The sequence below is a fragment of the Salarias fasciatus genome, chromosome 10, assembly GCF_902148845.1.
Source record: "Salarias fasciatus chromosome 10, fSalaFa1.1, whole genome shotgun sequence".
Classification (NCBI taxonomy): domain Eukaryota; kingdom Metazoa; phylum Chordata; class Actinopteri; order Blenniiformes; family Blenniidae; genus Salarias; species Salarias fasciatus.
In genome coordinates this window covers 6,873,006-6,899,680 of record NC_043754.1, presented here as the reverse complement: position 1 = coordinate 6,899,680, position 26,675 = coordinate 6,873,006, and the positions used below count along the sequence as shown (strand labels likewise).

Genomic DNA, 26,675 nt, shown 5'->3' with positions numbered 1-26,675 from the left:
TTCCTCCTAAAGCCAGGACGTCTTCTTCACTCCTGCTGGTTCGCTGCCTGGTCACAGGACTCAGAAGGCCCAAAAGTCTGAAGAGAAGATCTCTTCATCAGTTTGTCACTTTCACATCTCCGGTACATCCAGACTCATATTATTTACAGTCCAAACACTTCCTTCAGAGTTCAGACACACAGGTCTTGATCTGTGACATTTTCCGATCTGTGAGTGTTCATGCTGGCTCTCCTGTTGAGCCAAACGCTCCTCAAAACCTTTTACTGCAACATTACTGATTGCACGAGTCACAAAGTGACGCACTGTCGTGCTTCCTCTGTATTTGCAGACAGATTCCAGTCTGTTTTGGAATGTATCTTAAAATGACTTCCACAAAAAAGACTTTGAGTGAGTATTGGCCTTGTTTATGGTAATTTTCCAAAATCATTTCCAAAACGGACATAAAGAAAACAGACCTGTGGAAAAGCCATGGAACATTTCAAAGTGAAATGATAGCCAAAGATATTTTTTTCTTCCCTTTTTTTAAATCAACCGTATTCAGATGAATGAATCACATGATGGATGCAGGAAGACGGGTTCGGTTGTTGTAGCGTCTGCTTCAGCTTCCAAAGTAGCATCAACTTTTTAAAAAACAAGATGCAGGTGTCTTTTCATGGCGTCAAGCCCTGGTTAGTGGGAGTGGGCAGGAAAAGAGAGAGAAGGGAGAGGAGGAGGAGGAGGAGGAGGAGGAGGAGGAGGAGGAGGATTAACTATAAGAGTGTGGGCAGAGGGGTCGGGGACAGCTGCTCCTTCGGTGCATATTTGGCAAAAAAGGGCAAGAAGACGGTGAGCATGACTCCAACGATGGCCAGCATGTAGCCCCAGCCGATCTGACACTCGCCAGCGTAGTAGATGTCCGAGTCCCCACAGAAGGATCTGACCAGTGACGAGTTCAGGCCGAAAGGGTAGACCAGCAGTCCGGCGGCCATGATGAACACTGCAGGGAACACAGAGGACACGGTCGGTAAGACAGTGTAAGGCTGAGATATTGGTTTGTTGTTTAGGTTTCTGAAGGGCTTTATATGGAAATGTTCAGCTGAGATATTTCTAAGGGTTCCTATGTCTTGGGAAAGCTGTGTACAGGAACTCGTCATTTGAGTGAATCGACCCTTTACCATGTCTTCACCTGAGTGTTGTGCCAGCTGCGAGTCACTTGGTGGCAGTAGAGGTTTTGCAGAAGCAGCTGCCTCACAGTCAAGTGTGTAATTTAGACACTTCGTCAGAGTTGAAGTGCCTCCATTTGCACCGTGGCTTTGACTCTCTACCCTTTGTTACATGTATAAGAATAAATCAGGATCCAGATAGCGTTATAAGAGCTGCAGTGTTGGAACAAAGACTTTGATGTATAGAACAACAAAAGCTCATATGACCTGTTAATGACAAACTTCTAAGACACAAAGGTTCATGCTACATTAGGTCCAGTTATTTTTCTCAACCGCAGTGCTTTAAAAAGAAAAACACAACCGCTTCTCCTGTGATCAGCTTCCTCAGCCTCTGTACTCCACCCATGCAGCCAGAGAGCAGCTCACTTTTACAAATTGAGTCAAGCCTCCGAGTCGGCGCTGCCAAGCAGTTATCGACTGTGCTACCGGCTATCATTGCTGCTCTTAGTCATTCTGAGTGCAGGCCGCATTTCCATTACAATTCTCGGTGTCATACTTGTTTTAGCTTTGGAGAGCTGGGGTGACTGGAAGATCCGATACCTACCATAGTGAGCAGCTCTCCAGAAAACACCGCAAACATATCTTTTATTACGCCCTATTGATTTCAAGATGTCAGGGTTTTCTACCTTCAAGGCCAGCGGCTTCATGGCCAGAGAGAAGCATGCCAGAAGTACAATATAAAAGCTGAGTATTGAATCGATGGCTTGCGTGGGCAGTGAAGGATGTGGAGGTAGGAAGCTTTCAGTGATGCCGAGCTCCTCGCTGAGGGTTTTGGGTATGAAAACAACGGAAAGATGGAGGATGAAGACAAAGAAAACTATGAATTTGTTTTGTCCAGCCTATGTGAGAATTTCTCTGTGGACTTCACTGAGGGATTTCCTCTCAGCTTTGATTATGGCAGCTCTATATTTTGCCCTCCCAGCTCTGTGTTGCCCCATGCTTTATCTACAGAGACCCGATGCCTCAGAGCTCACAGCCTAATGACACTTTAATGACCTTCTTTATCAAACTATACTTGGCTTTTGGTGAAGAAACACAAAGGCTGAGGCCAATGTTTTGCTGCCCAAGGCCGCTTTCAAACTACACTGAAGTTATGGCAGACTTGGACTCAAACCTGGAACGGCTACACAGACAACAGTGTGACGCAGCACTGAACCAATCAATACTGGAGTGGCATCCAGACAGGACTGAACAGAGCAGAAGATGAGGAAATAGAACACAATGAAGAACTTTATCTTAGATTAGACAAGCTCTCATTGAGGCTGATTGAATTTCTCAGTCTTTAATGGCAGACAAAACAATAAAATCTGCATCAGATGTGTTGCTACAACATAAATGAGGAGTGCTAGACAGAGATCAAGCTGAGAGAAATCACTTCCAAATGTTCCAAAGTAGAGTTGTTAAAGTCTGTTCACTGAGATTCAAAATCGTATTAGGACTGAAGAAGGTTTAAGTGACATCCCTGAAGTCAGCGCTGGCTGAGGGTGCAAGTCTGGAACTTGGAAACAACAAGCTTGCGAGGCCGACCTGTCTGTAAAAGCCCTGGGGCTTCGACACACTCGCCTTTACCACTCACCAGAATCTCAGATCCCACTGCTGGCAGCTGGGCTGCATTGGGGGCAAAGTAAGGACACGGTTTTGACAAGCAAGAATAATGAGTGGAATAAAAATGCCACTTTTTTTCCCACTGCAAAGCAGTTCAATGCTTTACATTAGGAATGCCTTGGCAGTCTGACAGCGAGTGGTTTTCAAACCACGCAGGCTTTCGAGGAGCTCAGAGAATGGATGGAGTTGATCAATGCCTTCATAAAGTGGGAATGTGGAACATTTTTAATTCACTTATGTTTGTTTGTGTTTCCATTTTGGTCCAACTCTGCAAAAAACTTAAATATTAATGTTCAGTTCCGATTTTTAATGTGGAAAACATTTCATTACAACGGAGAAATTTTTAGATTAATTTCTTTAAACTCCTTTTTGTGTTGTTCATTTTACTATTTGCTTACTTTGCTTTGCTTGTAATGCGAATACATCTCATATCGAGGCAATTAAAGATGGGTAGAGATTTGAAATTCAAAATCCATTCAGGTATCTGATTAGGGCTCATGTTACCACCCAACAGGGATGAAACCTGTGTCTTTTGCTTGGTCTGGGATGGGATGGTGGCCTGAGATCAACCCAGAAAAGCTGGAGGAAGCTGGGACAGAAAACAAAACGCTTTGCTGTGATAGCATGTTCCTCCATTTGTCTTCAGGTTGAGGCACGCTGTGGTGGGAAAACAGTACTTAAGTGACATGCAGACAAAAAGGTCACAGATTTTTTTTTTTTTTTTTTTCCCCCATCCTGGGAAAATCCTCAGAGGAGGTATTTCCCCTGAAAAAAATCCCCAAAATAGTTTGACAAGACCAATTGACTGCATGGACAGATTGATGTAGCGGTGCGTCAGTGTGAGAAACCTTCAATTATCAGTTAAAAACAGCGTTCTTGTTTGTGCAAGAGTCAAAATGAAAGAGGCTGAAACCATGATATCACGCCGGGACACCGTCGCCCGAACATGTTCGCTTCTCTCTCACCAAGAACAAAACCTGAACAGAGCAAACTGGATACCCTTTGAGCTGCGACGACAAAGAAACGACCAGGAGTTAGTCACCAGGTGACGATCTGAAAGAGCTGCCGAAACATCAAAGCTGGCTCTTCAGACGGCTCCTTGCTATTAGTGTTGGGAACGCAGACGTGCTAACATCACCGCACGTCCGATAAGGCTAATCTGAGAAGAAATGCACACGTGCTAAAGAGCTGAACGCGGTTATCTGACAGGCAGTAAAAAGGCGTGAGCTCTTCCATCATTCACCTCCTAATGGACCCAAGTCGCAGTTTACCAACATGGAGACGCGGGGGAAAGTCTAGCTTGGCCAGATCTAAATCCGCAGAGAGGGATAAAAGTGAAGAGGTGAGGAGCGAGCGTGTCAGACCCAATCAGACCAGCGCCGCTGAGCGCCCGAGCTTTAGTAGCCCGGCGATGATGAGACAGTGAATAATGGAGAGTCCTCGACTTAGCTACATAACTAATGCGTCCCAGTTTCACTGCAAACGGTCCACACAGAGCCAACGGCGCTCACATGCACTCGCTGTTATCATTACAGTTTGTCTTGCCATTATTCATCGGAACAAACAAATCTGAGTTTGTTTTTTGAGGCCGAAAGTCATGACCAACAGAAGAACCCCAGATTACCTCTCCGTTCCGAATGTTTCTTACCTTCCCTTAAAACACCTGTTTGTGCTGCGTGTTAATATAGAGAAGCGCCCTTGGATTAGTTTCTGTATTGTATTTCCCATGACTGCCAACTGGTTTGAATGCACACTTCATTAGCTTTGAAGTGCGAGCAGACTTCAGACCGAGGGAGTAAAATATCGATTTGGAAAGCATAAGCAGCCAGAAGCATCCAAGAGCACAAGATTGCATTGTTCATCAGCTTTGGCCTGTTTTCACAGGTAGCCGCAAGGCTGCAGAGGCCTTTGTGTCGGCTAATGAATAGAAAATACCTTGATGTGCTCGCTTCTTTTCTTTCAGTATCAAGTTTTTCTGGGTGTGTGCACGCGCGCGCGTGTGTGTGTGTGTGTGCCTGCGTGCATCTGCTGCAAACGTAGCACAGAAAAGCCAGCAAAATTAAATAAAACAGATCAGAATGCATTGTAGCGCCGCACAAAGACTTGGCACAGCTTTTTACCAACTAAATGAACTAAATTAACCTTGAATCTCTTTCTCAGCGGTGCAGCGAGGAATGGAAGGCTGCTCCCAGAGATCGTGGAGCAGAGTCGCGGGGTGGGAGTGGAGGGGAGGGGGAGAGATTGAATGGGATTGTGGGGCAGAAAGGTGTGTTATAACCTCGCACTGAAGCGTGACACTGAATCAGTTTCATCATGGATCCCTAACATAGAAATCACTGGCTTAGTTTATTACACAAACCGAGAAAATCTCAGGATTACTCATGTGCCATATTACCCAGTGAATGCCTGACTTCATCTGTCAAAATCTGAAAACTACCATTGTCAGAAAATGTCAGAAATCCAATATGCGACAGTCCCAGACCTCCATTCACCCTGTGTCTAATGTAGTGCTTCTCTCCTTTATTCTCCTCAAGATGCTGCTAATAAAAATTCAGTTCTGTCGCCTTCAAAGTCCTTTTCATTTCGACACCAAGGCCTCTGCTTTGGCTCAAACTCAATTGCCACCTGTGCTGACTGTCATAACTTTGTTACCGGGGGGAAGCGCCGGATCAGCCGGCAGAAAGCGAGAGGCTCTCCTGCTGCGGTGCCGTACCCAGAGTTTGCTCCCTTTGGCAAATTGTTACATGGAAGACAATATACTAAATGCAGTGACTTTTGTCACGGAGGCACAGACACAGAGACGCCTGTCTGCTGAAGACGACAACCGGCAGTGAAACCTGGTGATTTTTGAGCCTTGTGCTGAGGCAGAGTGATTCACCGAGTAAATATTGGAGAGTTTTGTGAAGATCAGAGGGAAGATTTACACTCGATGTCTCAGTTCGCTAACATGCTGCCTTTGTTTGACCCTCTTGAAAGTGTTTCATGGTGAGAAGCGGGCACGAGGAAGAAGCTGGCATTGAAAAATGAGAGTAGTCAGGTTATACAATACAGATTCAAGCCTTGCAAGGGAGAAGCGGAATATATTAGAATAGACTAATGCCCTCCTTATCTCTGCTGACCTACACGCCAGCGAGGCGGTCGGGTGGAGACCACCAGCTCCACCAGGGACGAGAGCAGTCAGACGTGTAAATACAAACGCATTAGAAGAAGAGGCGCGGCGCCGCAGAGGCCCTCCGGGCGCCGGGTTTGTGTCCTCGGTGTCACCGGCACCCGCTGCCACACTCTCGGTCCAGAAAAGAAACTTCTTATCCGACTGCGGTCCAAACAGGGACATTATCTGCTGCCGGTATTCACTTCAAAGACACATGAAAGAGCGGCACACATTAGACTGCGGCCTTACATAACTCCCAGTCCCGTTTGATGTCACATTATGTGGCGTGGCGGAGACATCAGGGGAAAAAAAACACACATTTTTCTTCCTCCTCACAGCCCGCCTGCTTCCAGGTGAAGTTGCAGAAAAAACAAGAAAATGTGGCTAATAAATCATGATTTGGCAGAAAGCTGCTTATTTGTTTGTGTCGTTGGAGACATTTGTCAATGATGGAACGCATTTGTAACGAAGGGGGAAAAAAAAAAGAAAAGAAATATTGCTTAATTACAGTTTCAAGCCCAAAGCAATGCATTAGATCAGTTGTTTTTCTACACGATCTACCCATCTCCTCATTACTATTTACATAGGCAAGCGTTTTCCATGAATAGAACAGGTGAGCTGATCTGTCGAGTCCCATGTACGTAATAATACACCCGATGTAAATGAGGGCTGATTTCCAGCAACAGCCTGGGGCCGTAAACACACACTGTGACCCACATATCAACAGACACTGACTGTACATGAAGGCACATGCAGTCAAGCCGACGTGTTTTCATGTACAAATATATGAATTCAAATTGTAATATTTAGTCAGTGCTTTCAGGAAATTGATGTTTGTTTGACAATAAAAGCGTAAGACAAGAAAGTGGCACAACAGTGGTGGGTCTGTCTCGAGGAAATTGCCTTTTCACCAGCCGCACACGAGCTGTATTCCCCCCCCCCCCCCAAATCTACAGGCCAAATGGAGATGGAGATGGATCATTTTTGTTCTCTCGCTCTCACAGCGAAGACATGTGTTTTTCTTTGAACATCCTGTTTGGACGCGCGGAGACGGATGCGAAGACCAACCAGTTTTTACCTTAAGTCACTGCTATGCAAAACTGCTCATATACTAAAGAAACAAATGAAATATTTTCAAGAGAAAACAGAAAGTCACTGCCGCTGTGCATGTGCAAAACCTGCACACATGTGAGTAGATGGACAATATCAATGTTGTCCTGCGTCATCACTCCCTGTCCATTTTCTCCTGGGACTTGGTGGTTCCAGAGTTGAGAGTCACCCGTCAAATCAGTCCAACTTCATCACCTGTCCATATGAATGTCCGTGTTCTCACCATTGTTCATGCTTGCAGTGTATTTTTCTCTGTGTGTTTGTATGTGGCTTCGTTAAGAAAACCAAATGACAGCACTGACTCGTGTGTCAAACCTGTGTTTTTCCCACCTGAGGCGTAAAGAACAGCTCATGCTGATGTAGCTTACTGCACAATGTTAGCAGCTTTAATTTATTGACACACTGAATGATGAGTGTTGCACTAAAGCGCTTCCTTCTCAAGGTCTGTCAGAGAAAAACTCAGTCTGCTCTTTCAACACTAAACAATCGAACCTGATCCTCAAAATGAAGAATAACAAAAGCGGACGAGTAACTAACAGCAAACAGCTAAAGCCGAGACTCAGAAAAGTGATACCACTGCAGAGTAAAAAGCCGATGAGCTGAAACAACCTACAGCAGATGGACCACTGCGTTGTTGAGACATACACATCTGTAGGCGTATTGGATTTTCTCCACTATTCTGACCCCTCGGTGTGCTCCAGGTAAGGAATCGTAGCGTGGAAGATGAAAGTTTCCGAGTTGTTGTGAAGCTGAACTGTGCCAGCAATGAATCTCCAGGTAGTCGGCCGGGACCCGGCGGAGCGTGGGCACAAACAGCAGGGACTCCATCCTAATGTGATGAGCTGTGCTCCTGCCTGCACACAGCCATGTTGATAATTAAGCTCAGTGCGCCTCTGGGAAATTATGCTAATGATGTTCCTCCGACTACCTGCATATCTCACAACGTTTGGCTTGAGGTGATCAGGCACCGGGCGGCAAATAAAAATACAACTCGCCAATAAATGTCTCCGAGAAACACTCAGGATGAGTGAAAGAGAGGACAGCGGGGACAGAATGGAAATAAGTTTTCAAAGGCAAAGAGGAGTGCTTTTGTGGATGAGCTGCTAATTGATAATATGTTTACTGCTTCAGAGCTGCGGTGATTGTAAAGTAAAGAAGAACAAAAGGAGAGGAGGCTCAGGGAGGCAGCAAAAGTGAGAGTTCAGAGGGATGGCATCTGCTACTTTTTAAATGAAATGATAATTAAGAAGGGGTTTTCAAGCTGAACCGTCAAACCAAGGGATTGGACTGTCTGCAAAACAGTCTGAAAACACATGGGAATTACTTGTCCAAGTCCATGTAAAGGCAACTTGTTCAAAAGAAGATCAAACCATTTCAGAGAAAACGGTCCAGTACTGTCAATAAAGGCCAAAACCCATTGACCTTGAGCACCGTATCAAGCCAGATAAAAGAGTGGCCGAGCAAAGAAAGTGGACTGGAAAGCCGATGAGGAAATAAAATACAAGGAGGTTGGATGAGATTAGCAGGGCAGTAAAATAGCTTCTGCTATCTTTGGAGCGAGCAGGCCTGCCTGTGTACTGGTCAATCACAGCTCGGTAATAAGTCTCTTTATCACTGAGTGGCTCAGTTCGCTCCGCAGCCAGGTGGATGGAACCCACGGCACGTCCGGCCATGCAAGTGTCGGCCTGGGTGACAATTTAATGGTTTTAACTTGTACAAACATTTTACATCTTTAAGTTTACATTTAGATTTTTTTGTTTGTGATGCTGCAGAAACAAGAGAAGCCAATAGAAACTATAAAGCACATACACACAACCTAAGATTAGAAAATGATTTAGATACACTTATCACAAAAAACAAACTAACAAACATGATTGTAGACCCTAAATTATCAATCCATTAAAGAACCCATTTTGCATTTTCAGAACTACCCTTTCTTACTAAGGGTAACCTCTGGCTTTATCAGCCAACATCTAAATCCGACCTCTTCAATTCTCTCCACTTATTTTCCAACCAAGCAAACCTTTCAATCAGTGTAATTTGGTTATTATAAGCACGACTGAACCAGGCAGAACTTGAAATGACTCCGAGTTACTTTATTACTGAGTTTACTGCAATGTATAAAATACCAAATGCATGCATGCTGATTAACATTAGAGACATAAAGTTAATCCATTCCATTAAAAGAGCTGCCATAATTCTCAGAAGTCCTTGTAGGAGAGGTGCTCGGTCATACTTTGGCCCTCTGGAAGCGAGGACGGAAATCTTGCAGCCCTCAGAATGATTGAGGTTAGACGTCCCTGTTGCACACCAATGAAATACTAATTGGTTTAAACCGACAAACATTTGTGATTAAAAGTGGCCGAGGGATGGATTAATCATGTGCATGTCTACTCAACAGTGTCCAAACTAACTGCTGGGTTGTGTAGCAGTGAGGAACATGTTGACAAATGACTGTCAACAGGATGAGTTTCCTTATAGGTTGATTTTAAAAGCATTAGGAGTATGAGAGGATATTGAGACCTCTAACAAATGACAAAAAGGTCAAAAGAAGAACTTTCACAGCGGCGTTTAACTTAAATGTTGAGCCATAAAGTCACTTATTTAAAAAACAAAATTAAACGTAACCAAGTCAACGTATCCTTTCTAGTCTTAAGAGTTGGCCGTGATTGGTTAGGATTTATAAATCCTCCCGAGCTGCAATTTGTCTTTGTTATTGGAATCATGATAACAACAGTCAGATTGCCTCTCCTCTTGCATGTCCACCAACAAAACAACAAAAACAAAAAGGTTTTCATAGGTGCAACTCACACACTCAGCTCTGCTCCTCAGCCCACGAATGTTCTGTATAAATGTGACACCATTAAAGGTGAAATAAACAGGCTTTCCAATAGTATTAGATTTACTGTCAAGAATCATTGACAATAAAGAAATAAGCCAGCAAACACAGATTTATGACAGCAGTCCAGTAGTAGAAAGGCAGACATGAGGGGTCAGGGTTCAAGTCTGAGTTGAATGTAGGACAGAATATGAGTCGTGTGACTGAAATGTGGCGCCAACAATAAAAAATGTCCAATGATCAACGGTTGTCTGGGTGAAGATGAACTTCACTCAAATAACCACCAATTACAACCAAAATGTGCTGAAGATCATCTCTGAGAGCACAACACTGGAGATAACACTGTCTGATCTAATGCCACGTTCAGATAGTCGGCTCAGAAATGGGTGTAAACAACATGGCCGCATGGATCCATCTTGCCTAATGGTTCAGGCTTAGGGTGACGGAGGGGGTGTGGGGGGGGGGGGGGGGGGGGGGGGTAATTTGGACCCTTCATTTCTAGCTGAGCACTGTTAGAGCCCCGCAGTGTGTCGTTGCTGACCGTGTCCATCCTCGTAAGTGAAAATCCTCCCATATTCTGATGGCGACTTTCAGCAGGATGACTCACCGTGTGGAGAAGTTTCAATCGCCAGACTCGACATTAACCGGTTCGCCATCCAACAGAGCACATTTGGGATGTGGAGGAACAAAAGATCGGGCACTATGGATGCACGGCCAACACATTTGCAGCAACTGTGCGACGCAATCATGTCAGAATGGAACAAATTCACTCTGATGCCGCAATGAAAAAGGGCAGTTCTGAAGGCGAGAGGCGGCGAACGGCGAACAAAGTGCCTGAAATGTTGTGGATGTGCCTCGCTGGCAGTGGTAATGACAGAACTGCACGACACAAACACACCAGAGCGTCCAGTTAACCGGACGGCATTTTTACAGCCTCCAAACAAAAGAGTGTGTCTCTGTGGTCCCACTGCATGCTGAGCCATCTCAACTCTCACTTACGACTGTGAATCTCCGTCCTGGGAGCTCTGTAGCGACGCCACATGAATCTCACGCGCTGCATCCAATCTATCATCTTAATTACTTCCATTTCCATATCGCCATCTATTTTTTTTTTTTTTTTTTTTTTTTTTATGTTGCAAATTAATTTACACCTCAGACAAATCGCTCGTCCTTGACTTCCTTATCTGTTACGGCGGCGTCCCACGGTGCAGGCGGGCCTGTGTCAATGAGCAGCCCAACCGAGTCCGCCACTCAATCCACCGCACCTCCCCGCTGACTGAATTAACACAGTCCCTCACGTGTGCGACAAATAAATAACAATAATGCAAAAGATAAACTCGTGATTGGACTGAAGGCATTAATCAGCTCGGCGATGTTGCATTCAGCACAACAAGGAAACAATGACCTATCTGAAGCTCTGCACCCAAACTCCATGAGGACGTGTGAGTGTGTGAGTATGTGTGCATGTGTGTGTGTGTGTGTGTCTGACACACACCGCATGATTGTTTTGACAGCGTTTGGCCCCGAGACCAGCTCCTTAAGCTAGACGTCTCCTGGGTTCAGCAGCCGCCTCGGGTCCAACAACAAATGTCAGCTGCGAAAGCCAGAAGAACCCGGCGGAGCCTGGAGAGGCGTCACCGATCCAGCTGTGCTGCGGCGCCGCAGTGCACATCTGTTTGCTTCAGTTTTAGGAAGGCAGGTGTAGCAGAACACGCCACGAGATTTGATTTGATGTTTTCTACTGGTTCGGCTTCATTGGACTCCACACAGAGACGACAAACCACTGACAACTGAGACACATAACTGGTATAAAGAAATGTAATAAGATGAAAATATGTGGGAAAAAGTTACCATGAAGAAACGTTTTTTTAAAAGGAAAAAAGAAAAAAAATCTAAGTACAAGCTATAATCATTGAAAGCTGAATGAACAATGAGTTTTTTAAGCAAAAAAAATTCCACAAAATAGATACAAAAACAGGAAACAACATCTCAAGGGATGACAACAAAAAGCATAAAAAGTCAGCTTGAATTTAATAAAATGACCGTTAATAAGTGGAAAGCAACTGCAAACGACCTGAAGACACACACAAAACAACTAATCAACCACTAACTTGACACAAAACCACAAAAATGCTGCACGATCAATACCGTCTGTGAGCTGCTTCCAAACACATGTTCACTGAAAATGAAACTACTACCATAAACTGAGCGAACCTCACAGTGATAACCAGTTTTCGACTCTTCCAAAACCATCCGAAATCATGAACATGTGGTTGTGTCTCTGTGTTTTCCCTGTGATCGACTTGAGATCTATACATGCTGTTTGAATATCTATAGTATAGCAGTATCACATCTATTAAGATGGATGAATAAGAAATGATTACCGGTACTACTGTATGTTGTTTCCAGAAATAGATTCACTTCAATCTAAACTCCAACACCTTTCTGCTCTTCCCTTTGCTGAAACCATGATACCACGATGTAGTGAAGCGTGTTGAATAAACACATCACATACTTCCACATAAACCAGGTAGCTGCTCCGGCTCCTTGATGGGCTACAGTGTGGAACCCACAACCCCCCACCGAACACCACAGGTATAATGAAAAGTGCAAAATGCATGAATTCATGAGAGGGGCTAAGAACAGGGTACTTATTTTCCAATTGACTGCCACACATTTTTCAAATTGCAGAATGTATTTTAAATGGCTTTCAACATCCCGGGGTTACACGGCTCACTCAGAGCACAGATGACCCTGACTCTTGATTGCGAAAAAATGTGGTGGAAAAAAAAAAAAAAGCCCTGCTACAGGAATTCACCTTTGTTGTGTCAATTAATTTTTGCATCTACCGACGGCTTGTGAGAAGCGTCGCCTCGGTGTTGTGTTGATTGCGAATGGTGGAAGGAGGAGAGTGGTTCAGTATGAATGCGATGTGCACAAGGAGGCTGGAGACAAAAGGAAATCAGGAGCGCTGCACCTGGGCGCAGTCACTATATATGAGCTGCCATTAATCAGCTCGCACGCATGTGCGTGTGTGTGTGTGTGTGTGTTGAAATTGTGCCTCTTTGTTGCTTGTGGAGTCTCTACGCAGGGCATGTGAAGATAAATGAATGTACCTGTGCATGAATCTTGATCTCTATCTGTGTGTGTTACAGTATGTAATTCTCTGTTGTTGGTTATTCAGAGCGAAAACGGTTGACGGCACACTCATGAAAAATAGATATAATGTGTGGTTTTTAGAATAAAAAAACTTCATAAGAATTCCTTTATGTATGATTTTGATCCCACTTTGGTCATTTTATACAATTCTCGGTGGGTTTTAGTGAGCTAAAAATGCTCTCGGTTGTGTAGGATGGTCTAAACCCAGCAAGAGAAAACCTTTCTATTCTCTTTGCTCGGTCTGTTTAGCAGGTGGTGCGCCGGCTGTGGGAATGAATTGTGGGTGTACAGTGAAAAGTACAATCCAATACTGGCTCCAGACTCAGCAGCGCGCGAAGAATTGCTGAGTGAAATTTTTGGACGCCGTCCACTGCTGTTAGGAAAAATGCTCCAAAATGTAATGTGCTTAGTTGTGTTTCCTTATGGAAGAGTTGAGGCCGATTTCACTCGTGGCGGAGGCAAACGGAAGGAGAACAAAGCTGAAAAACCTGAGAAGAGCGGACGCAGCTGCCTCAAAGCATCCAGGAGCCGCCGCACCAACCTGCACGATCATTATCCAGCCGCATATAGGAAGGGTTATGAAGGGTGGAGGATGCAGCACGGCGCTGGCGTGACGGCGGGACGGGGTGGGGCGGCAAACATAATGAATCTCTACCGGAGACACGGGGTCCTGCTGGGCTGCTGTAATGAAGCTCTGCCCTCAGATCGCTCCCTGACCCACTGGCATTAAGGAAAAATGGAAACCATTACCTTCAGCCTTCACCACAGCGAGGCTGGGGGCAGGGAGGTGGGATGCCGGGACATGAGGATGAGTGTGTGTGTGCTGGGCGGGAATGGGAAGAGGCTGAAGGAGAGAGAGAGAGAGAGAGAGAGAGAGAGAGAGAGCGAGAGAGAGAGCGAGCGCAGCAGGGGATCCAGACCAGACAGAATTGCGATTGTACATGATGAAAAGGTCTGACGCAACATTGACAGGGTATACAGAACCTGTGAGAGTGAGTGTGTGTGTGTGTGTGTGTGTGTGTGTGTGTGTGTGTGTGTGTGTGTGTGTGTGTGTGTGTGCGCGTGTGCGTGTGTGTGTAGCGGAAGGTAAAGCCAGGTGTAACCTAGTAAAGTCTGCATCTGATCCATTTATTTGTGAAACTTTCACCTTTAAATTAGATGTGGAACTTTAATGCATTAATTTTAACTAATTACACCATAACACGGCGCATTAAAAAATAACTGATTTAATCAACTTTTACATTCCAACTGGGAACATTTCTCAGCCTACCAGACAAAGTTTGGCTTCATATTGATCACACTGATGCACCAGAGGCGTCAGACAATAAAACCCCGTGTGTGGAAAGCGGTTAAGAGCAGTAGCATGCTAACGAATGTGATGCATGAAACCGACGAGACTGCTGTGCTTGGCCGGGTAAATGGACCGTTGTGGGATGGAGACGTGCACGGCTGCGTGCAAAATATCAAGCAACTAATTAGCATATCACTGAAGCAATTCAAGTCTTTGGATTTGCCTCAGTGCTCAACATGTAGCTCAGCTCACGTTAAGGTTATTCCTATTCTTCGATTTGAAAACAATCAATTGTCTGCAAAACACATTTTGAAAATAAACTGAGAGGCTGATGACGAGCATCTTTTCTCCCAGTTAGTTTCCCTGAATGATGCATTTGACAGGAACACATCATGAAAAGAAAAAATGAGTTTGTGCAATTTTTTGAAATGTAAAAATAAACTACATTGAGTAAGTGTAAATAATAAATTTCTATTGGTATACATATATCTAATTTATAGACGTTCTAAGCAAGAAACGCTGATACATTATGATGTCTGAGACACAAAGGGTGTTTTCGAAGCACTGACAATCCTGAAATAACTCTCCAGGGTGGGGCACTTTAATGGTAGTCCTATAAAGGGTTACTTTTTATGAGTGTGAGCTCAAGGTATTAATGAAGTATTACAGACCTGAGTCTGTTTACAGAGAGAGATAAAACAGTTTTAATAGCATAAAGCATTCAGATTGAGGGTGGGGACATGTTTGAACTTGGAAAATGCGTTTGTACTAACCGCAGAGTGAGAAGAAGGTCAGAGAAACTGATAATGAGCGCAGGAAATCTGCTTTAATTTTACAAAAGACCCTTAATTTAGAAAGCTCCTGGGCTTTTCTTGTTTTTATGTCTGTTAAAGCAGGCATATCTGGCATCATTTGACTTCAATGGGATTTTTCTGATCACTTAAATCTAAAACCCTGTTTGGCAATGTTATCAAGTGAAAAACAAAAAAAAAACCTCTGTTGTGTTTTGGGAGTGTGTTTACATGATAACAGTGCTCGGTTTCACTGAAAACACAACTTTTTGAAAACGGCTCCCCTAGTGGAACCTTTTGGAAATGCTCTAATTCCACCGTCATGTAGTCTTTCACTACGGCTGTATGAAATGGTTCTTTAATGCCCTTTAATGCCATTAAAGCGCCACTGTGCTTTTCGTGTGTGTCTGTGTGTGTGTGTGTGTGTGTGTGTGTGTGTGTGTGTGTGTGTGTGTGTGTGTGTGTGTGTGTGTGCCAGCGTTCCCCTGCCCAGCTCATCCTTGGTTGAATGCATCCCATTAGAAGCGGCGCGCGCCTTTGTTTGTTGTGAATTTCCCAGTTAACACACTTTGCTCCTCGGCCTCGCCTGTGTGTCCACTTTATCACGTTTCCAGAAGTCTTTGTTCGGCAGTGGAAAAAAATCCACCGCACCCCGGGGGAACGGGAACAGAAAGGAGGGTTTTAATTCCCCACAAATTAGAACTTGTGGGCAGCGTTTTACAAACGGGGGGAAGTGTCAGCCGTGGACGCGGCGTCCTCCACTGTTGGCTGCTCTCTCAAATTGGAGTGCCAGAGTCTCAGGATCATTTGATCAGTGGATCTCTGGGATCAAGTTCATTACCGGAGACGGAGCGCCACAGCAGGCTGCCGGAGATGAACCCCTCAGATTAGACGGCCCTTTTCCTTTGACTTTGCTTTTGTTTTGCTAGCTTGTCATTAGCCTCCAAGCCCCTGCTTTCTTCTTCACAAACTGAAAGAATTCAGTAACAAATGACTCAGTATTTTTACTCGGGACTAAAACAGTTCTCTTCACTTGTGGAAACAATTTATTCTTTATCAAAACTGTTCTAAATCCAACATTTTTCCACATAGCACAATAGACAGGAAATCAGGGTGAAAAGCAGTTTTTTTTTGGAGAAAGGGAGCAACAGAGTTCTGGATTTTCATAAAGTGGTAAGTTTTCCTCTTCTTAGCAAACATCCTGGAAACACAGAATGGGTTCTTGACAAAAATAAAATGACATCCATCCTCCACAAATGTTCCCACTCAACCTGAAGTTGTCCTCACATGTCAGCGGCAGAATGGCTCATAACAACATGTCTGACTGCTGGAGTGGACTGACATTTGGAGACCAGGAAAGTGCCTGGCAAAGGCTGCAACAAGTCAGAACAAGTAGGGAACCCAAAAAATACCCTAATGGTCACTTGGAATCACATGGAGTGTCTAACACTAAAGGCATTTTGTGCTCTACATGGGATATGCACAGAGCCTTCCGTTCCTACTCTGCATTCATTTTGTCTGCATTTCTGTCCATTTCCAGGAAAATTACAGCTATGGATCAAAAGAGTAGTACCATTAGTATCGGTTGAGACTGGAAGCAAATAATGAAGGGAAATAAGGAGGGGCTGTTTCATGGCCTCAGTGAACTCTTCCGCCTACAACTTTGCTTCAGATTGTGATTCTATTTCAACATCAATGCTTGTGCTGCCCTCCTTCTGCTCTTCGTCTTGGTATTTGGTGAGAATGTTGTTTGACAAGCAGCTGCTTCTGCTGGACTCGTTGCCAAACACTCAACGCAGTGCATCACATGCATGGAAGGATAAACAAAAGCAGTGACATCTAAGTATCTGAACTATACAACTACCAAGTCTGAGGAGGACAAAGACTCGGAGTCATGAAGGTCGTCGCTGTCGCTATTGTCTATCTACTCCTGAACGTGAAGAAGAACTCTTCACATTGGCTGTGGTGTGTGTGTGTGTGTGTGTGCGGTAACAGCGTTTCCGCCGTCCACATGCAGATGGAGTACTTTTGAAAAATTGTTTTCACCCTGTTTTCCACAGGAGCATTTTCAAAAAGTTGCACACTGAGAACCACTTTCAACTTTTTCAAAAAGTTGTCTTTTCAGTTTTTTTCAAATATCATTTGAAAATGCAATTTTCAATAAAAGCAAGCCTTAATTTTGCAAGAATGTTGCACAAATTGTCTGTGTGGTTTGTATACAACTGATCTAGAGTTTGCGCACACATAGCACGACTCTTGTTTCACATTAGCACCACATTTGCAAGAATCGTCTACAAGTTATTTGACACAATTAACCATGTTTTGACCAGATGAATCTCCAGTAATTGTGTTATTATGAAGAATCCAGCTGATTGACCGCTTAAGGTTAAATTCCCATTCATCCCACTAATTGTGAAGAAGTCTGATATGCGACATCATGAATTTGGGATTGTTTGGTAGATCTTAAGAACAGGTTCACGAATCCTTCAAGGTATTTGCAAGGCTCTGCAATTCATCAGGTAAAAGTTCCGCCTTAAAAATGTGAGTTGTATTGAAGTAATTAGTAGTTTCACCCTTCACATATAATAATTAATTTTTTCTGCATATCCACTTAAACCAAAGATCTTTGTGTGACTAATTCAAAATCCTTTTTTTTTTTCTTTTTTGCTGCTTTCCACTTAAATGAATTACAGAATGTGAAGCTCACTGGGTGAAACTTCACCGTTCTGCCATTTTTCCTAGAATCTGTTCAGCTGCAAGTAAAAATCCGACCACATCCACAACACATCCTGTATGCTAAGCCTATTTGTGTGCATGTCTGGAGGCTGCATAGATTTCACCTAAATGTTGTGACAGCTGAAAGAACAGCTGCAGAAATGTGTGTTGACCCAGGGCAGGTAATGTGTATTTTTGCCACAATGCAAAAAATTTACATTTAAACAGAGATTTTACTTTACAACATTTTTTTCCCTTCAAATGTCATTAATGCTCTACGTAAGTAACACGGTCTGGTGGCAACGAATTTTCTGGAGCCCATTTGTAAACAGGAAATGTGTGTATGAATTATTTACCATCTAGAGTAGAATTGTACGATTCCACACCTTCCATTCATCCATAGGTGGATGGTACATATCTAACACAAAGAGTTAAAATTAAAAATATATGTATTAGAATTTTTCATCTTATTGAAGGATTCCCTCATTTCCCTATTTTTTTGGAAGAAATCATTGGTAAAGGAAACGAGTGGTGAATAAAATTAATAATTCTTTTGGTAAGGTATGCATTTTTTTCTGGATTTGTAATAAATATAATGGGAAATGGGAGCTTTTGTGCGAAGTGTAACATTGATTTCAAACTGAATCTCTGCAACTGAAGCAATTCCAATATTTAATGAGTTTTTCGTTTGCATTACTCAAATATATTTAAATGAAATGTGAATCTAAGCCTGTTATAAGTAACATTATTTTTTGTTTCCTTGCATTTTTTTCACATTTGTCTACATCAGTGAATCCCGGCTTGTGTACACTCATCACAGGGATCATTTCAGCGGCTGCTCCCAGTCGCTCTTATGCTTTTTTCAACTTAATGCTCTTGCATCTCTTACATCTTTAATGAGTGTTTCACTTCCTCACTCTGCCAACTGTGACTGTGAAGCGAGCACACACACACACGCGCGCACGCACACACACACTCACCTCCTAATGACATCAGTTTAAGTGCTGTCCATGCTAATGGATTAATAAGGGACAGCAGCAGTTCCCCTCGGCGCTGCTCCGCTCCACCTCTATGGACTTCTGAAGTTTCTTGGCTCAAGGCGTTGAGACTCATCCTGCTCTTTAATCACCCACATCTTTTTCTTTAATCTGAGGAGCCAATCACGGATCTACCTTCAGCCTCTCGACGGAGATAAATGGCATCTGTCTCGCCTCCGATCGATCACATGCTTTCAGATCTGTAAATGAAGGCTTGGGTAACAAGGATGACCGGAGAGGTAATCAAGAAGACCGGCGAGGCACGAGGAAGAGGAGCGCTAATGTGGTGAGAGCTTTTCCTTGGTTACAGCTGCCTCTGTGCAAGCAGTCACTCACACACACATATACACACACACACACACACAGGCCTACAGTGACATTTGACCCTTCTTGGGAACAAAGCTTTGATAACAATCTGAATCACTCTCCTTCATTTAATGCTCCTCTCTCTCTCACACACACATGCACACACACACGCAGAGAATCGGGGTCAAAGGGGGACCTCTGTTCATTCGGGTGTGACTCGTTGTTTGGCCACAACTGACAACTTGCTTGCTCAAAAGGCAGAAACATGGAAGAAATAGATAAATAAATAAAACATAGCCATTGTTTTCATTCACAGATCAGGTAGCTGAAGGCTGAGCTTGTATTTGATGAAAACTTTGAATCCGTAACGGGATCTCCAGTTCTTGTAAACTTCATCTTTCTTATTTTCGTTCTCCAGTTTTTCATGAAAAACCCTGTAGGAACAACTCTGGGAAGTGGGTGTTTTGTTTTGTTTTTTAGCAAGTTTGTCATCTGTCTAAATAAAAAAAAAACTAATGAATAAATGAACCATTTTATTAAAGCAAATGTTTTAGTGTAATGGTGATGAATTAACAGCTTATTATCTCTGTGATTCTCAAACTGTGGTATGCCAGCTTCCTCCAGCGGTACGCTGGGGCCAGTCATAAATGTATATACTCTTTGAAATAAAATGTATTTGAAAAGTCCTCAAAATAGTTTAAAAAAATTATGACATTTATATTTAAATACATTTAAATTACTTACTATATAAGTAATAAGTGTTTAAGTAACAGCGTAAGCCTCTGCTACTGTATGTTAAGCTCAGAGAGTTTGAGTTTGTTGTGAGACGAACCATGTGTGCACCACACTACAGTTCAAGCTCTGTTCACGGCGGTCATTCCTCCAAACAAATCCTTAAGTAGTTCCCTCCTGATGGTCCGAGCTGAACTTTAACAGCCTGACCCTGACTATAACCTCAAACCAACATGTAAAAATAGCGGTTTGGACCATAAAAAGTGGATGAATCCTCCAGATTTCAGCCGCCACAGAGAAGAGAAAACAATAACCGACACAGACACGTATATTCATGCACACAACCGAGAGAACACCCGCCTGCTCCGAACACCACATATCGATTGCATCCCTCCGGTTTAAACCGGCACGCTTTGGAAGCTCAATGTGAGCACGGTCTCCAGCACGGCAAACACACATTGGCATGTTGATTGTCCCTCAATCGAAGCCATCCGCCCGTGTTGATGTCTGGAGGAGCCTTGCTGTGACAGGATGGGAGAGCGTCACAGCCAGGTAATGGTGACAATGGGCCTCTAACAGCGAAAGTTATCCGAAAACAATAGAAGGATTTTACTGATACAGAGGCTTACTGTTCAGGCCAGAGACAACCAATGTTTGCACATGTCTCCGTTCACTGTGCTATTAAATCTGTGGTTCACGCTGTGCGTTCTCTGGTCTCGTGTCAAATCTGGATAAAACACGTGCATGCGCCTCCATTTATGACACAGCAGCGGCGCGCTCCTGAGCGCTCCTGCTCTGCTGAGCGACGCCGGCTGCACGAGCCGCGGCATTTATCGGGGTGAGCGGAGGAACTCATCATCATCACCCCGGGATGCGGGGGTCAGAGACGTGAACCGGGCGGGCAGGAGCCGGACCGAAGATCAAACGCGTCGGCTTGCCTGCAGAATATCATGTGTTGCCCTCCACCTTTTCACCGCATGACACCTGTATCCCACTTATCTTTAGAGCCTGGGTTCAGCTCGGTTTGTGCGATTGCGGTGGATACGAGCAGATATCCGCTGGTTGCTCGCAGTGCTGGCTATTTAACTGACAAGGTGAGGTGTCCACACACTTGTGAGGAGCTCCCACGTCTTATCACCCTGGAATAGCGAGGCAGCCGGGGTGGCATAAATAGAGCTGTTATCTCCCACAGAAGCTAATGCGCTTTGCACTCACTGCAAAAGGAGGAGCAGTGGATTTTCTGCAAAGCACACAAGGACTCATGCATACACTCCCTGGTATGAATTTCAATCGTGGCCATTATGTAGATGTTGTTCTTTTGAATGCATGTGTCCAGCAGCCTTGTAATTACAAGCAGATGCAGGTTTATCTTGACCGAGGCTCATGAGACTCTCGGAACTTGCGAGACAAGGTGAAAAACGAAAAACAAAACAAGCAAGAATCTAATTTGAAAGCTTTTACGTATTCAGCCTCGATCTGGGCGGACTGGAGAAGCAGGGCCACTTGGTTGTCACAGCAAAAGTGGGAGGACAAGCCGGCAGGAGACAAAGCCAGGTGCAAAAAAAAAAAAAAAAAAACTGACTAGTCATGCTTCAATAACAAGGTCCGGTCCTTGTTATTACGGCCTTAAATCAGCACTCATCTCCTCGCCATGTGCACGCGTTCCCTCCTCACCAAAACATCTCATGTGCCTCTTGCTTAAAAAACAACTTTTATTGGAGCAAAGTGACACCGAAAACACAAAAGAGAGATCTTTATTATACGGCTACTCAATCTCCAACAGCCCCACCCACAAACACACGGATGAGCATTAATAGACACACATAAACACCGTGAAGAGTTCCCTTGTGTCAAATTATCGTGATAACTAGGGGGGGGAAGAATGATTAACATTTTCAATGACTACTCGATTAAGAGCTTCATCTCCAGGCAACAGTAAAATAAGAGGAGAAAATCCACCCCACCCAATCTGTCTCTCTCTCTCTCTCTCTCATGCACACACACTCACATACACACACACTTACACTGATCCCTTCAAAACGAAATACTGCCGTGACTAATTTGGAGGATGTTTGACAGACAGTACTCTAATGACCAAGAGCCGGGTGAGGGCTTAAGCCGACGGAAAGGTCTACGGGGGGGGGGGCTTCAATCACGGCCGGCACGAAGACTGAACAGTCAAATAAATATCTATGGAGGCCTGTTTTCATCATCTCTCCAATAAACTCAACAGCTCATATAACCCAATCCAAAATGAATTAAATACAAATACTTCAACTGTGAAATCTGAAGCAAATTTTTATCAATTAAGTTATATATATATTTGTAATTACTATTAAAACAGCTGGTAATAAAAACAATCTTCACACTATGATGTGGGAGGATAAGCCGCCTCCACAGATTAAATCTTTATGCGTGTCCCCCTCCTCTCACACTGCACGCGCTTTGATTCACACAAAGTGTCTGATTTCCTGATCAAATCAGAAGACGACTGTTAACAGCTGCCGGAACTCACAGGCCATTAAAAGCACAACTCTTCTCAAACTAATCAGGTTAAAAACATATGAATTTATCATTTCAAATATCTGTTATGTCTTTGAATATAATTTGGAACTCTTGCAACTGTGACACTGGAATGTAATTACAACATGTATCATGTACATGTAAAACAGGGAGGCATGTATCGCCACAGAACCAGGAAGTCCCAGCATGTCTCTGACTTCATTTGACATGCACAGGTGCACGGCTTGTTCGAAATGTACGACTGGGAAAAATCAGTAAGTAGAGAGAATAAATTAGGAATTAATACAGTGAGACGTTTGCAACATTTCTGCAGATGAATCTGAAGAGGATCAGAAATTGTCGGTTGAGTCGCTACAAATCATCGTGAAAAGGTCAAAGCAAAGGTCACATAACTTATAGTGGAAAGTCTTCTGTACACACAGCTAAAGTCAACACAGTCACCAGCACTTTAAGTATATTTCAATTAAAGCTTTTGACTTCTTAAAAGAAGCCACTGAAACAAACACTACAAAAAAAAGTAGCAGATTTTGATGATATTCTACAAATATTTATGCATTTAAGGTCATCAAAAAAAATTTGTTTAAATAGTCAGAGAAATGAACTGACTTTTTAAGCTCAGAGATGAACAGGTGCGTCCATAAGTACATGGATATTCATTGTTGTTGGCAATTCCTCATTAAACAAGGTAGTTGTAACAAGTAGCATTTCACTCTGTTCAGCTGGAAAAAGTTTAATGACCCCTAATCTCGGTTTACCATTGTCGGGTTCTTCAGGAATAAAACTACAAAAGCTGTTCGTGAACTGCCCAAACAAATCAGACGTGTACAGTGAATGGGGTCTTTATCCAGATGGAGCTGAATGATTTCCCGTGTCGGTCTGGTGAGTATTGTAGGCTCGGTGAAGCTACAGTGTGCTGTCATGTGGATTCATCTGGCAGACTCCAGATGCTGAATGTCCAAATCTTCCAGCTTCACGTGCGTCCAGGAGCTCGTCAAACTTCAACCTCGGCTGCCGGCGGCTTTGAAACGCGCTCATGACATTGGTGACGTCTGAGTCACAGTTTACTGCGCGTGCAATGCCTCGTTTGTTGTTGTGGAGTGTTTTACTGCTGCTACGGCAGTGTATGAATAAGCAGCAAAGTCAAGGTTAGGAAATGCATAAAACGCAGTCGCCAGACAGCGAAAGCTGAGGCAGGCCTTCTCTCTGTCCTCAGCACAATGCTGAGGCACTCTGGGAGTACTGAGTAGCATGTAATGAGAATAACCATGCAGCTTTAGTCATGAAATACCTAATTAGCCATTAGCATTCGCTAAAAAGCAGCCATGAGACCATCGCTGTCTCTCCTCCACAATCCCCCCCTGAGCTGATACAATACAGCCCCGGCTCGGAGGACCCTCACGGCAGGGAGAGCCGTCAGCCTATCAGATGTCTCCCTCCACAGTTCAGGTCCCAGCAATGGGACCATGATGTGGTCTCTCTTTCATAGCGATGGTCCTGCACGCCCACGCACGCCGCAGCCCTCCTGTTCCCCTAATTCTGAGGGTTAATTAGAGCCCAACTGTGTAGTGTTTACAAGAATACAGCCATATGCGGCCCAGATTTTCCTCATCAACACTTTGCGTGTTTGGAAAAAAAAAAAAAGAAGGGGGCTTTAGCTAAGTGTGCACAGATACACACACACACACGTATGCATAATCACACACACGAGTGTGCGCATGCTCTATTATAATGGGGATTGTGTTCCCTGTCATTAGCAATTTTCTCCTCTCTCTGTTTTGGGATAATTAAGCAGCACAATTCGGTGCCCATCTCGGCTAATGAGAGGTGATGTGCTGAGACTGTGTGTGTGCAGGGAAGACTCTGCTTAATTACAAAAGACAACACACAAATCTACAATCCAGTCAAAGTTACACTGTTTTCCAGAGAGGAAGGTTGTTGCTTGCTATATGCAGGCAAATGTCAAAGGTCAAGTTAAGCTTCAGGTAAGTAGGGATTCTTGGACGGTGTGTATGAGGGTACATATGTATGCATGCTGTAGAACCTTCAACAGTCCTACTTGTGTGTTTAAGTTTACACTGAATACATTTCCATTCATTACGGCTGACATTTGCGATTGTGGCGTATTGATGCCCGCTTGGCTCGTACTGTGTGTGTGATTAGTTTATTGAGTTTGGAAACCACTGTGCGCGTTGTGTGCTTAGTGAGTAATGGCGGCGTGTTTCTGCAGGACCGGACCGAGGCGTTGCAGGACTGATGCATCAGAGGTGAAAGACCCCGTCAGTGCTGTCATTGATCGAACAGCAAAAACAAACTGAATATGCAGAGCTGCACTTGGGAATCTGGACAGCAGAACGTGATGAATGTGTGAACTAAATATCACCATAAAACCATCTGTAAAGCCGGTGAAGGCCAGTAATTACCTGGCTGGATTCTTCAGTGTGAGCTCAGCCGTACTCTGAAGTGTGACACCCACCCTTTAAAACAAGACGGTGGGAATTTTGTGGAACAGCGGCAGAAATTCAAGATGACACAAAAAAAATTCAGCTGACGACAGCTCGTTTGAGTGAATACGAATTTGTAAAGTTAGTCAATAAGTTCCATAGATGTGGGATAGTATTCCACACCATATGGTCTTGATTTTACATGAAGGGTGTCCAACATAAGGCCCGTGAGCCAATGTCGGCCTGCGAGAGGCTCGAATCCGGTCCAGGAAATGGCCAAAAAAATTCTGAAAAAATTCAGAAGAAGCCATGGACTTATCAATACGGTTTTCTAGTGGACTACTACTGAGTTAATAATGATTCTGCTACAAAAGCTCGATAACTAGCATTAGCTTCAAAAGCAAACACTTTTTCCAAAAGTATATTCGGTGCCACAAGAAAGAAAAAGTTCAGAGTTGAAATTTAAAGGTTATGCCACTATTTTATGCCACTGGCCCCCATACCTGTAGAGCTGGTGCAAAACTGTAGTAATTCATTTGATGAATTAAAACTGAAACGACACGGCAGCTCCTTGAAAATGAAGACAGAATGTCTTGATGGACCCCTCATGGCTGCTTACAGTGCCTGCCGTAAAGCCCCCTCTTTAGCACACCCAAGATTCTCCACATCTTACTACCTTTTATGTTTCTGATCATTGCTGGATTTCTCATTTTCTGGTGACATTTTATTTTAATAGCCATTGGTGGCGACAAAAAAAAAAAAGAAGAAGAAGAAAGAAAGGAGGGATAGCTGCTACGATCAAAGCAGTGTCTCACAGTTTGGTCTTTCAGGTGTGTGGAGTGACCTTCATACCGGAGCGCCATTCACTCCAGTCCCTACTTTGCGCCTTCCTTTCTATTATACTAAGTATAAGAGCACAATGCAGGTGCAGTGAGTCATAAAGAGAACAAACCACCATCTCCCACTACTTGTATAGGCTTCTGATCGGAATATAAGGGCAGCATTTTAAAAAAATGTTTGATTTAAAATGGGAAAAAAGAGTATTTCTTGTTTAGATGCTCCAACATTTTTCTGTTTCAGAATGGTCCTCAAGTCAGAGTAGACGCATGCTGCTCTGCCAGGACCTGGGATGCGATCAGCCACAGTGTCAATGATGGAAACCTGGTCCACGGGCCTCAGGAGGAACTCCACACACAGACTCGGGTGTCTGTGAGGCACTGCATAGGACGACAGGACAAACAGTCATGCCCTGTGATATTTGGCTCTTGGAATGAATTATTTGCAGGATGACATCCTCTGATCCCAGGCTACCAATTCCCACTTCCCCCCCTAATGCTGGACTTTATAAAGTCGCCCAAAATGCGCGGCGATGAATCCTGTTTTACACTCCCTCGCTAAGTAAATATGACCAGCGTGCCCAGTGCGAGCCAAAGCATGTCTGTGTGCCTCCATCAGCCACATCACTGCCCATGCACATCTCATGCCCAGCCTGTACTCACCCAATGTACCATCTGCCTTGGCAGTGAACCGCACCAGGCCAGGCCAGACCATTGCACGAAAGAGGGGTGAGCCAGCCACAGGGAGGGATGTTCCAGATGCTCCTCAATCCAGCTGCAGCCTGTTGGCAGTGTGTGTTTGCATGACGACCCCCCCCTGCACCCCCTTGGATTAATGAGCCCCCCCTTCCTTGGGCTGCTCTCCCACTATCTGTATGACGCCTGCCAAGCCCATTATCCATGCACGGTTTAAGTCAAAGTGCCACACGCTCACTAA

General features: G+C 44.0%; 1 protein-coding gene across 1 annotated transcript in view; it reads right to left on the bottom strand.

The window, feature by feature from the left end:
- Nucleotides 1-258: 258 nt before the first annotated feature.
- lhfpl7 (LHFPL tetraspan subfamily member 7) overlaps nt 259-26,675 on the bottom strand; it is a 119,171-nt gene continuing 92,754 nt past the window's right edge. The window contains exon 3 of the mRNA XM_030100592.1: nt 259-976. Coding sequence (XP_029956452.1) covers nt 750-976 — 227 coding nt within the window. The 3' untranslated portion in view covers nt 259-749. The remainder of the gene's footprint in view (nt 977-26,675) is intronic.